The 14,878-nt window shown below is 42.4% G+C and overlaps 1 protein-coding gene across 1 annotated transcript; it reads right to left on the reverse strand.

Annotated features, from left to right (window-relative positions):
• Nucleotides 1–202: 202 nt before the first annotated feature.
• On the reverse strand, nt 203–12,031 carry LOC146009652 (keratin, type I cytoskeletal 47 kDa-like). The gene is made up of 9 exons (XM_083150105.1): nt 11,382–12,031; nt 10,383–10,511; nt 9,097–9,179; nt 8,765–8,921; nt 7,442–7,603; nt 6,286–6,411; nt 4,716–4,936; nt 2,924–2,961; nt 203–345 (listed from the first exon to the last, which is right to left on the reverse strand). The coding sequence occupies exons 1-9, from the start codon at nt 11,628–11,630 to the stop codon at nt 203–205; spliced, it is 1,308 nt and encodes a 435-aa protein (XP_083006231.1). The 5' UTR covers nt 11,631–12,031.
• Nucleotides 12,032–14,878: the final 2,847 nt, after the last annotated feature.

The raw sequence follows: 14,878 nt of genomic DNA on the forward strand, positions 1-14,878 counted from the left end.
ATAGAGCCTATCAAGTGCAGAGCTCCCCGGAGCCCCCTCCTGATTGGCTGAGGGAAGACCTGGTAACTGACCCGATGCATATTCTTTATTTAGAGAAAATAGCAAAGATGACACAAATTTATAGCAAGAAACTTTATTGGGTAAACTGTTTAGTTACATTAAAATTGTTGTAGATTGAATTATCTAACACACAAAGATGCCTCTACTTTGCTTTTTTAGTCTGAGTCACCTCTTGCACGGCTGAATTTACCACTTTACCATCTACTACTTCTTCAACTATTGTCTTAACTGTCTGGATTGTTAATGTGGAACTTGAACTTTGTTCTTTGCTGACAATCTTTAGATCTACAAAGAAAAGAAGGCAAAGAATAAAATGGTGAAAGTCACAAAAGAGAAGACACTTTTTACATATCATGCGCAAAATTCAGGCAATTGTCTAGGATGCCAACATGGCAGCAGCCTGCTGAGTGCTACACATAGGTATGGAGTGGCAAAAGGAGGGGGATCAGAGCATGGCCTGAGAGAGGAGGGACATACAGAATTGGTATACATCTGTCCAGCTGATCTGGATTTTGGTTGATATGCATTAGGTCAACATGGACAATAGTTAGATAAGTAAAAGATCGAAGTGGTTATTGTTGATACATGAAAAGGTTGATGTGAGTTTTTCATTTTTTGTGACTTTTTCATACTTTATCCATCCACATGGACTATGATTCATAATGGTAAAGCACCTTGCGGTCCACGGTCTAAAATGTACACCAACAAAAAGTGAAAAATGCATGTCAACCTTTACATGTGTCAACCACTTCCGTGTCAACAGCTAACTTGCATCAAACTTTTTCCCATGTCAACCTTGTGCATGTCGACCCTTTGGTGTCAACTTAGACAATGACCTAATTACTGTTGACCCTATGATTCACACCCCAAACTGGATAGACCCCCAATTAGTGTAGTGTAGTGCTTCAGGCAAGGTGCATCACTCCGTTAACACTGCAATTGCACAGAGTAACATTCCTAATCAAAGTCCATGTGTATGGTAAAACATGAAAATATTTTTTTAAAATTATAAAATCTCATGTAAACCAATAGTGGTTGACCTACTGAAAAGCCTCACTAACTTGTCCTTGGTATCAGCATCTTGGTATCAGCACATCCTCTTCTTGAACCAGCACGTGGCACATTTTCACCCTGCTGGGGCCCTGTTTACAGGTCTCCTCAGTATCCTCAAAAATTAGCACACTTGCGGATCTTATAAAATGTGCCAACAAATGATGCCACCTAATAATGAATACACGTGTGTACCAACTGGGAGATCTGGAAAAACCTAAACGGTTAAGGGTTTCTGAGGACAGAGCTTTTTTAAACACTGCCATAGACAGTCTACAGTGTTAATAGTACTTCATCCATTGTATAAGGAGACCAATGTGCATATATGACTAGGCTCGTGCTGGACTTCCTCCAATGTTCTTCTGAGAAGGGGATGTGAATTGTGGCATTTCGGTCACATTCAGAAAAAGCACTATTTAGCTCAGACAGACTGACACTACAGCTTTATCTAAAGGCTTACTATACTTGCTGATCCTGTACGTGTCTATAATATTAGATTCTGTTCACTTTGTGTAAGGTAGACTATAACACTTGAGTTAATGCGCTCTTCATGGGTTGGCCACTCGGGCTATTACAGAGAAGAAGGGCACAGTCTGGGGATAAGATGTCTGGTGCATCTGCTACCCTACACTGTCACTGTCTTGTGAACAGGGCCGCATTAACCCATTGTTGGGCCCCTAGGCTTTCAAGTATTTTGACCCCTCCGACACTTCAATACTTCACCCTTCTAGAGCTGATATTGGCTTGCAATGGCGCAGAGGGCAAATATCTTTATCCATTGGAGAATTCAGCCACACAAAAAAAAAAAAAAAATTGGCGGATCACTGCACATCACTAATGCCCGGTACACACCAGGACGATGGTGCTTGTGAGCAGGTCGTCACAGGAACATACGACCTGCTCACGAGCTGACGGCGCCGCCGACCCGCCGCGAAAATCCCCTAAATGTGATTGCGACCCCCACCCACTACAATGGTTGTTTCTGAGATCTCAGAAAAGACCAACCAACCTGCGTGGCCTCGCATCGGATTGGGATCGCATCAAAAGGGTAGCGAAATGGCCCAAAACACGGCCGATTTACATACAATCGGTCGAGATTGTATCTAAATTGGCTCGTTTTGGGCCATATCGTCCTGGTGTGTAACCCACATTAGGCTTAAACCTAGTCAACCTAATAGACAAAACAGCTCTGCTTGTACAATCTCTATATAGCACTAAGCTAGGCTTAGTGCAGCATGAAAATACATACGATTAGAATGTAAAATTGATAGCCATGTATTTATAGCATATTTGCATTTTGACGTGAAATGACCAGGTCACTCACAAAAATAGAGTGACACTCCCTGTGTTGTGGAAGGGTGGCCAAGTCACTTGCATCCCCCACCAGCTGATCACATACCTCCTGAGCTGCCCACATCAGAGAGGTCCATGAAGGACCCGATATTGTGATTTGCATTGTATTGTGTCATCGTAGCCCTGACCCCACTATACAATGCCTGTTTTCTTGACACTGTACAGTGGGGGCGGAGCCATGAGGAAATGATTGTGCAACCACACCCCTGAACAGCCCACCTTCCTACCAGCCATGCCCCCTATGCATCGACCAGGCTGTACCCTCCCAGAGGATGAGGCAGCAAAGTAGGTAAGAAGGACTTATAGACTTTGATTTGTATTACTATTTAATAATAAATGATGTGGCACCACAAGATACATACAGAGTAAACACTTAAAACCTTTCACATTCACCGGATATAATTCTATAATCATATTTCATTGTTTCTGGTTTTACAATTTACATGGAGAGTTTACTTACTTTTCTGTCTTTCCATTTGAGAATGTGCTGATAAACTGCTAAGAGAATAATGCAATATAAATTAATTAAAAATATATATAAAAATATATATATATTTAGGTACTTGTGTACTAGCACGGCGCCCCGATAATTAGTCGCCCGATTTTTTAATCGAATCGCATCGCATGCCATACACCCGATGGCATGCGATGCGACGCGATTTTAACTCATATTCGATATTAAATTGTATAAGCACCCTAATGGGTGCTTACAATACTTAAATGCACCCCCACGCCACCCCCCAAGTATAAACGTGAACCCGAAGTGTGGTGAGCGCAGCGAGCCCGCGAGGGGCGGCGGTACGCATCCTACGACCTTTTCATACCCCCACTATCCACGTCGGCGTGGAGTTGAGAATAGAAAGTGCAGCGAGCCACCGAGCCCTAAGCATGGCTAGCAGACGCGGATACCTGTGAAGGTATCTGTGTCCCCTCGCGGGGCTCGCTGCGCTCGCCACACTTCGGGCTCGGTGGCTCGCTGCGCTCGCCACACTTTCTAAACTTAACTCCACGCCGACGTGGATAGTGGGGGTATGAAAAGGTCGTAGGAGCGTACCGCCGCCCCTCACGGGCTCGCTGCGCTCGCCACGCTTCGGGTTCACGTTTATACTTGGGGGTGGCATGGGGGTGCATTTAACCATTGTAACCACCCATTAGGGTACTTATACAATTTATAATCGCATCGCATTGTATGGCATTGTATGCCATATACAATGGCATACAATTTTAAAATTCTATGCCATTGTACAACATCGGCCGATATCGCGTCGCATTGCATACCATCGCATGCGATATGGTCTGCGATGCGATGGGCTCCGTGATAGTACACAAGTACCATATATATATATATTATTATTTTTGGGGGGGGGGGGGTGTTGTTTAGAAAAATCAGACACAAAAATGAGGCTGTAACAGCATACCATATTTTATATATGAGGATTAAAGCTCTCCGTATAACAATACCAGTATGTATAGGGTAGGTTAGCATTACTTACTAAAGGCACAAAGGTCCCTATTTGGTCAAGGACTGATGTGAATGTTCAAATATCCTCTCTGTAAAGCGATGCAGAATATATGTGCACTATATAAATAACTGGTAATAAATAAATAATAAATATGGGCCGGATGTTGAAATTAATATAAAGTAGATGGATGTGCTGCGTGTATAGACAGTATTTCCTATATGCTGAATTACATGTACAGTATCTTGAGCTGTGTCTACCCCCGTATGCTTAGTTTTCTACTTGTAATCATCAGACCGCACTTACATTACACTTGGTGCAAAATATGGACCTGGAAACAGGCAAATTTGAAGTGTACATTCAGCTCTGTTCCATCTATAAACACTCACTGAATGTTGCCTAAGTGTGGAAGCCCCATTATAGCCCATTATAGCAGAGTTGGGATTGTACATACAACGCTGGATCACATGTACTGTACTTGTTTACACTTGGTGCCCAAACAGTGTAATAATAAGAAATACTCTGTCACCAAATGTATGTTCAACACATTTCAGCATATTCTAGCAGCTGCTGTCCTTATGTTTTTCAATATCTTTTGTCTAATTCTACTGCACTTCTCCTGTTTAAAACAGCCTACAAATCAAACACTAATAGTTCATGTATTATGTTTGAGGGCAAATATTTAATTATGAATCAATTTTCACTTTTATATGGAAGTATACATGAAAATAGAAATGATTTATTTATTTCAATGCAGCTGAACTACATGTAATATGGATTCAGAACACTTACCTCATGTCTTCCCAATCCAGTAGCCTCCTGTAGGTTGCAATTTCCATCTCTAATTTTGTTTTTGCATCCAACAAAATTGTGTACTCCAGTGAGTGGCGCTCAGAGTCTGTCCTCACTTGTTGAAGGTCACTTTCCTTCTGAGAGATGAAATTCTGGATTTCCCCAAGTTTTGCTCCATATCGACCTTCGGTTTCTGCTGATGTGCCCTCTAGAGCATGTTTCTGGAATAAAAAAAGAGGTCAGAAATAATGAATACGTGACATAACGAGATAATCTGGATGACATTCTGCAGTAATATTTTTAAACAAAACACCATGTAAAAATGCTTAAATGTATGATCAGATCAATAATTGTATAGTGGGGATGCAGGAGTTTTGCATGAGCTTTATACAATAAATGTCTTAAATTGTTCCTGCAAAAGGTCATATCAGAAGGTCACACCCTATCCAGTGGTAGATGCATAGGGTGTGACCTGGTTTTACATTTTCTTTATTAAGTTATAAGTCCTAACTTGGCAAGTATACTGTAATAGTAAAATTAGATAAAACCTATTTATTTTTTAAAGGTTTTTCTTAAGCATGCTAAAAAAAAAAAGATAAACAATAACCGAAAAATGACACCACCCCCATGTCACTATAATGAACCTTGGGGAGCAAGAGAAAGAGAGAAAGTGAGGGGAGTGAGAGACAAAGAGTTTGTTAGGGGGAGACAGAAAGGACAGGGAGGAGCAAGAAAGGGAGGGAATACGAGAAAGAAAGATGGGGTTCAGGGATATGGGGAGAGAGGGTTGAGAGAAAGAGACAAAGAGAAAGAGAATGCATGTAGATAGGGATGAGGGGGGGAGAGATGGGAGGAGCAAGAGAGAGAAGGGTGCAAGTGGAAGTTAGAGAGAGTGTCAAGGAGGGAGGGAGAAAAATTGCAATAAAGAAAGAAGGAGGGTGTTAGGAAGAAAGAGAATGAAAGGGGTTCAGACAGAGAGAGTGTCAAGGAGAGAGAAACAGGGTCATATAGGGAGGGAGAAAGAAAGGTAGAGAAAGGGAAGGGGAGAGAGAAAGGGAGGGAGATTGAGAGAAAGGGAGGGAGTGAGAGAAAAGGAGAGTAAGTGAGAGAGAAGGAGAGCGGAAAGAGAGGAGAGTGTAGACAGAGAGAGAGAGATAGAGAGAGAAGGAGAGCATTTTTGTAAGCGTTAGTAAATTGACCACATAGGGATAGTAGGAAAGTATTTACCAGAAAAAAATTTAATTAATAAAACCTTTCAATATTATCTATTACACTTATTGGTGCATCATAGTCAGGAATTGAAAAGTGTCACTGTAAAACACACATGTAAGCAGAAATAGTCAGAGATAGTTTGTGCAGTGTCATCCTGTTAAGTTTCATTAATTATTTAGTTTTTCATTAAACAGAGAGCATACTTTTGAAAGGCTTAATAAATAACGCAAATTCAATTGATGAATACAGGTGATACTATTAAATATTTAAACTGATGTACTGGTTTTATTGAATCGCTACCTGTTTTAGGGTAGATCTGCCCCTGGAAAGAGAAAGATCATTAGACCCACAGACTTACCATGTTCATCAGAGACTGCAGCTCCAGTTCTAGACTCTGCACTGTGTGCTTCATATCTGTAATCTCAGTCCTGGAAGTATCAAAGCTTTGTTGGTTTACAGCAATCTCCTTACTGAAGCTTTCACTCTGGAAAAAATGAGAGTTCACAGCTTGAAGAATAAATTATGTATGTGTAGTGAGAGCATTATCATATTTCTTTAAAAATTGTTTATACATCTTCTAGGTATAGTATGACTGTCTGTTTGGATGACTTTATTGCTTGCCCTGCCCCTTTTATGTACAGAGGCATATAAAGTGCTACAATGCTGAATTGAAATTCATTAGTAGAATCTGCTGCTATTGAATGTATATGTAACCTAATGCTTGGAATGACACAATAATCTTGAGTAGGAAATAAGACTCTGCCATAAGATTCTGAGATCAGTTCACATCCCAACATACAGAGCCTGATTTACCAATAGGCTGATTAGGCTGCAGCCCAGGGTGCCAAGACTGTGGGGGGTAATTTTCTGACGATGACTGCCAGATAGCTGTACCAATGTAACTTACTGAAGGAACCATTACTTTATGTACATTGTGCTACAGTGCCAGCCAGGCAGCCTAAAGCCAAAGCCTCCTTCAAACACCACAAGCATTAGATCATACATACCAGGTGAATAACCTTTGTTTCATGCACATGGGCAGTATGAATGATGAGTCCCTTAGTGCCCATAGACATGTGTTTAGCAGGGTTGCCTGCTTTACATGTCTCCTCTCTGGGAGAAGACCAGAGAGGAGTCTCTCAGCAACATTTCTGGGGCAGGACCGGAGCTTGAAATCATCAAGCCCCACCTCTAGCATAGTAAAAGCCGATATTTGTGGCTCTTCAAGGAGAAGAGGGGCTAAAATGGCATGTTTTGCATAAACTTTTGGCCCCTCCCCAAAGAGCCATGAATACCGGTATTTCACAGGTGGAGGAGGGGGCTGTGGGTGGAGCCAACTAAATGCGGAAGGCTTGCCCACCATTCTGGGGGGCCAGGAGGGGGATCCAATTTTGGAAGCCTCTCAGCCATTCCAGGAGGGTAGGCAACCCTGGTGTTTAGCAGCACTATAAGGGTAGCTACATGTGTAGTAGCCATAGGCACCTGGAACCTTTAATCAGGCCTTGCCAACATACCTGTGTTCTGTCCCAGGCTTCTACCTCTTGACGGTTCTTATCCATCATGTCCTCATACTGTTCCCTTACTTCTGCCAGGACCTTAGACAAGTCAATTGGCGGTGCGGAATCTAGCTCCACATGAACCTTTCCTCCTACATCTCTCTGGTGAAGAGTAAGTTCCTAGTACAAGACAGAAGAAGATGAGTACATAAACTGAAATATGCAATAATTTGGTATGTGATTCAATACACTTTCATTTTTAGCTTCACAGAATAAAATAAACAAGAAGTCATGAAGGAGTATTGTGACATATCTTTATGTTTTTAAATTCAACTGCAGGGGTTAATTTATTATTATATTGCTTACTACTCATGGAGTTTTTTTCAGAACTAATCCAATCACAACAACTGTTAGGAATGACTGTATTTACTAATGGCATTACATGTTTTATTAAGATCATTTATCAGACTACCCCTGTTGACCATCAAGTATTTTCCTACACAAAATATAAATGGAAAGTCACCCTCCTTAGAACATCACTCTCACTATAACAATATTGTGTCTACAATCTTTATGTTACATATTAAGCCTAAATTGATGAATACACAGGGTTAAAAAGGGTTTTCATATCGCATTCTTTAGTTGAATTCCCCAACAATTGTTAGAAAATGAATGTGTTGACTGTTTTCTTCAGTTTCTTTGCCCAGATTTGCTCTGTCCATTGAATACTGTACAGCTTTAGAATTCTATCAGCTCTGCAGTGGCGTACCTATGTTTTGGGCGCCCCGCCGAGCACCCCTACCCCGCCGCCCTGCCGAGCACCCCTACCCCGCCGCCCTGCCGCCCATGCAAACCCCCCCTCAATCTCCCACAGCCTTACCTATCGCGCTGGTCCCGGCGGCTCCGTTCTTCTGCTGAGGACCACCAGAAAATGGCCGCCCCCATACAGCAGACAGTTTCAGAGAACTGTGTGCTATATGGGGGCGGCCATTTTGTGGTGGTCCTCAGCAGAAGAACTGAGCCGCCGGGACCAGCGTGATAGGTAAGTCTGCGGGGGATTGAGGGGGTTTAACTATAGCACCGCAGGTGGCGGGGGCTGCGGTGCTATAGTTACGCCCCTGCAGCTCTGTGTACTAACCAAAAGCAAAAAACATAGCCAATTCTGTAAATATGTTGGTGAAAAGCGCAGAAAGAATCCAAAGAAGACAAAGTTATTTATTTAGTATAATCTGTTGTATCGTCGGTACAACCCAAAATAGTAAAATCATTTCAATTTGAACAATCCATTATCAATGTTTGCTCTAATGCCACAATGACCACAAGTAACTGGAATAGCTTTACCTCCTTATGGTTCATCTTCAGAATGATTAGCTCCTCTCTCACACTTTCTAGTTCAATCTCCAGGTCAGATTTCTGGACAGTCAGCTCATCAAGAGCCCTTCGCAGTCCATTCATGTCACCATCCACACCAAGCCGAATGGCCAACTCAGACTCAAACCTGCGGGAGGGAGGCACTAAATTACAAATACTACCCATCATGACCTGTACATGTCTACCCAATAAGCAAATTACTTTTCTTATGGTGAACAAAGCATCATTACTGCATACAACATTCAAATATTATGTAATCTCTGAAAGGGTTTCAGTTCACTTGTTAAAAATTGGTTGCTTACTTAATTTTGAAGTCATCCGCAGCCAGTTTGGCATTATCGATCTGCAGAACAAGCCTAGCATTATCAGTGGTGACTTCTTGGATCTGCATGAGAACATGAGGAATATGTTATGACTGGACTAGAGTGCGCATGGACGGATATAATAAAGAGATCTTACATACTGTATAAACTTCTGTTTTTTACATTTATTTTTATTTCAGTTTAACTAGTTAGATGTTAGTTGTACGTTAAATCTCTATTACAAAGATAAAATGTTTCACACTGGAAGGATATTAGATACGATGGGCAGTATCCTATTAGCTGCTGTAAATTACCGCGGCTAGTGATTTCCCTGGGGGCTTTCCAATTAGCCCTGTAAACTGGTCGTTATCAAGGATTACGCTTGGCATACCTCCAGCACACAAAGCATATACCCAGATATATAGATCCGTTTATCTGCAATAACACAGGAGATCGTGAACTTATTTCGGACGCCATATGTTATCCCCTGATAATGGGTCATTTACTGCACATAAAAAAGCTGAATATAATTGGATAGCCCGATAGTACTGGGAGGTAAACTAGTGCTGCTAATAGGATACATCACTGTGGCCTGTATACTCTAGATGTCAATAATATTGTGATTCACAGCAAAGGAAAGTAATATGATTGCATTAACAACATGGACTGAAAGCTAATAACCTAGCATTCATATTGAAGATGCAAGTTTATTATATACTATATATTACTAGTTAAAAGCCCTTCAAAATGACGGCTTAGTCCCCATCTGCTCCTACCTCCACTCTCTGTCTTCACAGTTCCATCTCTCCATATCCAGAAAGTTTTAAACAGATCATTTTACTTTCACTTTCTGTTGAAGAGTAATTGGGGCTGTAGAGTAGCAGAGGTGAGTATTTAGCCATATATATATATATATATATATATATATATATATATATATATATATATATATATATATATATTCTTGGTCCAAAGACCACACTCCCATTATTCCATTATTCCTACCATAAACTAGCCCTGACAATGTAACTTACTGTTGAATATAACATGTTAGACTAGTCATTTTAACCAGTTAAAACAAATAGAAAATGTCCTTGACGCACCTAAAAGAAATGATCTACAACTGATGCAATAAAATGCACAATTACAATACAATCAAAATCCATATTGATTGTATCTCTTGGACAATAACCGATAACAAGTCTAAATTTGGCAACATAACTTTACATAGAATGATGCCAAGCACAGATTATATCCATCACAGCATCATTGATCCATGCATTTACCTGACGGCGCAAGTGGTTGATGGTTTTGTAAAATCCAGTTGGATCAAAAGCACTGATGGATGCTTTTTTCTCATGAAACTCTTGTATTTTTGCTTCCAGATCATGGTTTGCTTGCTCCAATGAACGGACCTGAGGGAAAACATTTATACAAGAGCCATACAGGGAATAAGGGATCATCCATTGCAAATGGAAAAGAGAGTGCTTCACAAAGAATATTTCATTGACAATAGTCCCTGCCACAAGGAAGACTGCAATCGATATTTCCTGATCACATAACACTCGGGGGTAAATTTACTAAAATGTGAGGTTATAGAAGGGAGAGATATTGCCCATAGCAACCAATCAAATTATACTTCTCATTTATCTAGCACCTTCTAGAGGATAATAGCTAGAATCTGGTTGCTATGGGTAAAAAAAAAAACCTCACTCTTTAGCAAATGTACCCCTTTGAGTCACATGCTGCTATGGCTGTAGCATCTTTTGCCATAATTGCGTCTGCTAATGCTAGTAAAAGCCTTTCCCCTGCTGTACAAGCCTTTGCCCGACTGTGCAAGTACTGAGACGCCCTCATGACCCCATGGCTGTGAGGCAGTACAACTCTCAGGACCTGTGAGAGAATTGCTATGGTAACATTGATTGAATTGCAGCTTGCTGGGAAACTTTATAAAGGATAAAAAAAAAATCCTGAAATGACCCCCCACAAACCAGCAGCAGCAATTTTAAATCCAGTTGAACAATACTTTAAACGGGCATCTTTTCGTATATTTAATAAGTGCCAATAGCTAAGCTGGCAGCAGCAATACTATATATCACAATCAGTCCTTAGGGTAAATTAAAACTTTATTTGCCTGGCAGTGACCATTCACTGAAGCAGGCTTACATTTGGTAAGGCTGTAATATATCTATATATGTTTCATAAGTCCTGCTACGTTGTATGAATATTTACAGCATTAGTAGTGGGAAGTTTATATTCTGCAGTATAAATAGATTATGTCATACCTGCTCCAAATAGACAGCCAAGCGGTTGTTTAAGTTGTTCATTGTCTCTTTGCCATTGTTACCAAAGGCACTTGTGTCCTGTAATGCCAATCCACCACCAAATGCAGAAACCCCTGTTCCAGCCATATTGACACTACCAGAGGACATCCTGACAATACCAGCACCTCCTGCCACACTGTGTGCCCTGTGAGTCCCAGCAGCAGTATAGCGGCCTGACTGGGTGTTACTACGAGTGGAAAAGCTCATCATTTTGTTGAAAAGATAAGAAACTGGAATAACAGAAACAGTGTAGGAGGATCAGCTAAAACCATGGACTCTCTGAGCTGTCTTATATACCCAGTGAAGGGGAGGGGGAGAAATTGAAACTCTACCCACACAATGGACATTGCATGACAACCTGTATACAAAGGGACATTCCTGCAGGTAAACGGGCGTGACACTTGCTAGAAATTCCTGCATCACTAGTTTGTATCCTATGAATTTTCTCATCACTCAATATTCTAGTTCTGGTCACCTGAATCTCTGGTAGGGAACTAATTCCAGACACATTTATTCTGAAATGATATCATGAAAGAGAACAGTTAATACTGTAACACCAATTGGTTCTGCGTAACCAATTATTACTCATTTGTATCAAGACACAATTTATTAAAGAGTAACTGGTATAAAACATTTCAAATTATACATATGTACCAATTTATATTTGTTTTAAGGGGTATTGTAGAAAAAGTTGATATTCAAATGTCAACATAGTCTTAAATGTCAACATAAATGGATATTCGCAAACAGCGACCATATAGTTAAGGAAAGAACCACTTAGCACATATAAACATACATTTTGGACCTTATTCTGGTTGACTCACAAGGCTGCAAATTTTGCAGCCTTGCAAGTCCCCCAGACGCCGCCTGATCACCCCCCGACTCACATGCCACGTACCCTTGCATGGCTGCGAATGGATGATTTGTATAATCATCCATTCGCAGCCTTTGGTGCGTGGGAGAAATCATTCGATGGTCGGCGACCAGCAAATGATTTATCCAGCAGTCGCAGATCTGTGACACCAGTTCTCTGAGCGCCCTGTGTTGGAAGCGGGCGGGTAGCTGACGTCTGCTGACGTCAGCTGCCCACCCCCCGCACCCGCGTCACCGGGCCATTACCGTGGAAACGCCCAAAGTTTTCATGTGAACGCCCATGAAAGCTAGGCGTTCCCATGGGCTATGCCCCCCACCACTGCCCCACGCCCCCACCCGCACTGCTAGGTGCCTTCTCGCACTAAAAATCGATACCCTATGACTGGGGTAGCCAACCCTAGTCCTCGAGAGCTACCAACAGTGCATGTTTTGCAGGTCTCCTCACAGTATCACAAGTGAGCTAATTAGCTCCATCTGTGGATCTTTTAAAATGTGTCAGTGATTAATGAGTGCAGCTGTTGGTAGCTCTCGAGGGCTAGGGTTAGCTACCACTGCCCTATGAGAACACGCGGGTGACTGAATAAACTAGAATAACCCCCTTTATCACCTGGTGATTAAGCGTGGCAGCATCCCAAAGTGGTCACTGCAGCTGTTCATGGCTGTGTGTAGAACATATTTTCCTAGCATGCAAGGCACGGGATACGGTCGTACTGTCGACACCGCTTAGGTTAACAGCCATTAGGTTGACACCGTTGGGTCGACAGGTGTCTAGGTCGACATGGGTGAAGGTCGACAAAGTGTCGGCACAGCATTAGGTCAACACGGGTCATATCGACAGGTTGGAAGGTCGACGTGTTTTTTTTTACTGTTTTTTGAGCCGACATGTGCCGACAGGCAGTATTTCATGCCTTACCATCTACTAGGGCGTGGTGGGAGAATAAAAGTGTGCCGAGCGCAGCGAAGGCACCATGTACAAAGCACTGCGAGCGTAGGGAGCGATACGAGGGGCTGCGGTTGACTTTCAACTGTCCATGTCGACATTCAGATAAAAAACAGTAAAAAAGAACATGTTGACCTTCTGACCTGTCGACCTAAACCTTGTCAACCTAACGATGTGTCGACCTAAACCCATGTCGATCTTGTCCCATGTCAACCTTGCCACCTGTCAAACTTCACCCATGTCAACATAGACACCTTTCGACCTTGCCACCTGTCGAACCAACGGTGTCAACAAGATAAATTGCCTTGTTATCAAAGCTGAAAGTGGATAAATCAATGGGGCCAGATGGAATACATCCAAGAATACTAAAAGAGCTGGTAAAAATATTAACAGAATTATTCAACCAGTCACTAGCTATTGGAGTAATCCCAGAGGACTGGAAAACCGCAAATGTAGTCCCATTGCACAAAAGTGAAAGCAAGGAAGAGGTAAGCAACTATCGATCAGTGAGCCTTGCATCAGTAGTAGGGAAAATGATGGAAACACTCTTAAAACAAAGAGTTGTAGAATATATCAAAACCAGCAATTTACAGTATCCGCATCTTATTGACTTTTTTAAATAAAGTAATAGATCAAGGTGGGGCTGTAGATGTAGTTTATCTAGACTTTAGTAAGGCTTTTGACACTGTCCCACATCGCAGACTGTTAAATAAACTTGAAAGTTTGGGATTGGATTCTAAAGGCCCCCATACACTATGCCAATGGGTCCTGATTTCACCCTATTCAGATGGATCGGGCAGTGAAATCGGGCCCTTTGTGGGGGCCCTGGACAAAAACGTCTGTGGGCCCCCCCAGTAGGGTTAACACCCCCCTATGAGGTTAAGAATGCCCCCCATAGGGTTAGCCCCCCCCCCCCCGTGCGGCCGGTACCTCCTGTCTTGCGGATCCCGGCTGTCTTGCGGGTCCCTGCTCTCCCAGCTCCTGCTGCTTATAAAAAAAGTGACAATCGGAAAATGGCTGCCCCCATACGAAGGATAGTTTTTGAGGATGCTAGAGGAGGCCGCCGCCTCTAGCATTCTCAAAAACTGTCCTACGTATAGGGACAGCCATTTTCCAATTGTCACTTTTTTTATAAGCAGCAGGAGCTGGGAGAGCCGGGACCCGCAAGACAGCCGGGACCCGCAAGGCAGGAGGTACCGGCCGCACAGGGGTGGTTTCTTAACCACATAGAGGGGAGTGGGTGTTAAGCCTACTTGGGGGGGGGGGTGGGGGCATACTTATTAGTGTAGTAACTAGTTCCCATCTGCTGCAGGGACCCCGACGCTCACTTCACATAGGCCGCAGGGACCCCCTGCCCACCAGCGCTACCCACCATGCACTGCCAGACCGCACTACCTGCTACCCGTGACCTGTGACTATAGCCCCATGGCTAATCCGCCACTGGCCAAATGTATGGGGGCCTTAAAGTGTTTAAATGGATAAGATCTTGGTTGCAGGACAGAAAACAGAGAGTTGTAGTAAACTGAGTACAGTCAAAGGAGGGAAAGGAGTACCCCAGGGATCTGTACTTGGACCAGTCACTGCTTTTTAATATCTTTATTGGTGATATTTAAAATGGAATTGAGGGTAAAACAGGCCTTTTTTG

This window comes from Crinia signifera, chromosome 6 (genome assembly GCF_055691185.1).
Source record: "Crinia signifera chromosome 6, ASM5569118v1, whole genome shotgun sequence".
Lineage (NCBI taxonomy): Eukaryota > Metazoa > Chordata > Amphibia > Anura > Myobatrachidae > Crinia > Crinia signifera.

Excerpts from the sequence above, each read along its gene's own strand:
- LOC146009652 (XM_083150105.1), bottom strand. The coding sequence starts at position 11,630 with ATGATGAGCTTTTCCACTCGTAGTAACACCCAGTCAGGCCGCTATACT. Across the intron at positions 2,962-4,715 it reads CTGGATTGGGAAGACATGAG|CAGTTTATCAGCACATTCTC; the intron begins GTAAGTGTTCTG and ends TTATTCTCTTAG. Across the intron at positions 346-2,923 it reads TCAAATGGAAAGACAGAAAA|ATCTAAAGATTGTCAGCAAA; the intron begins GTAAGTAAACTC and ends TTTTCTTTGTAG.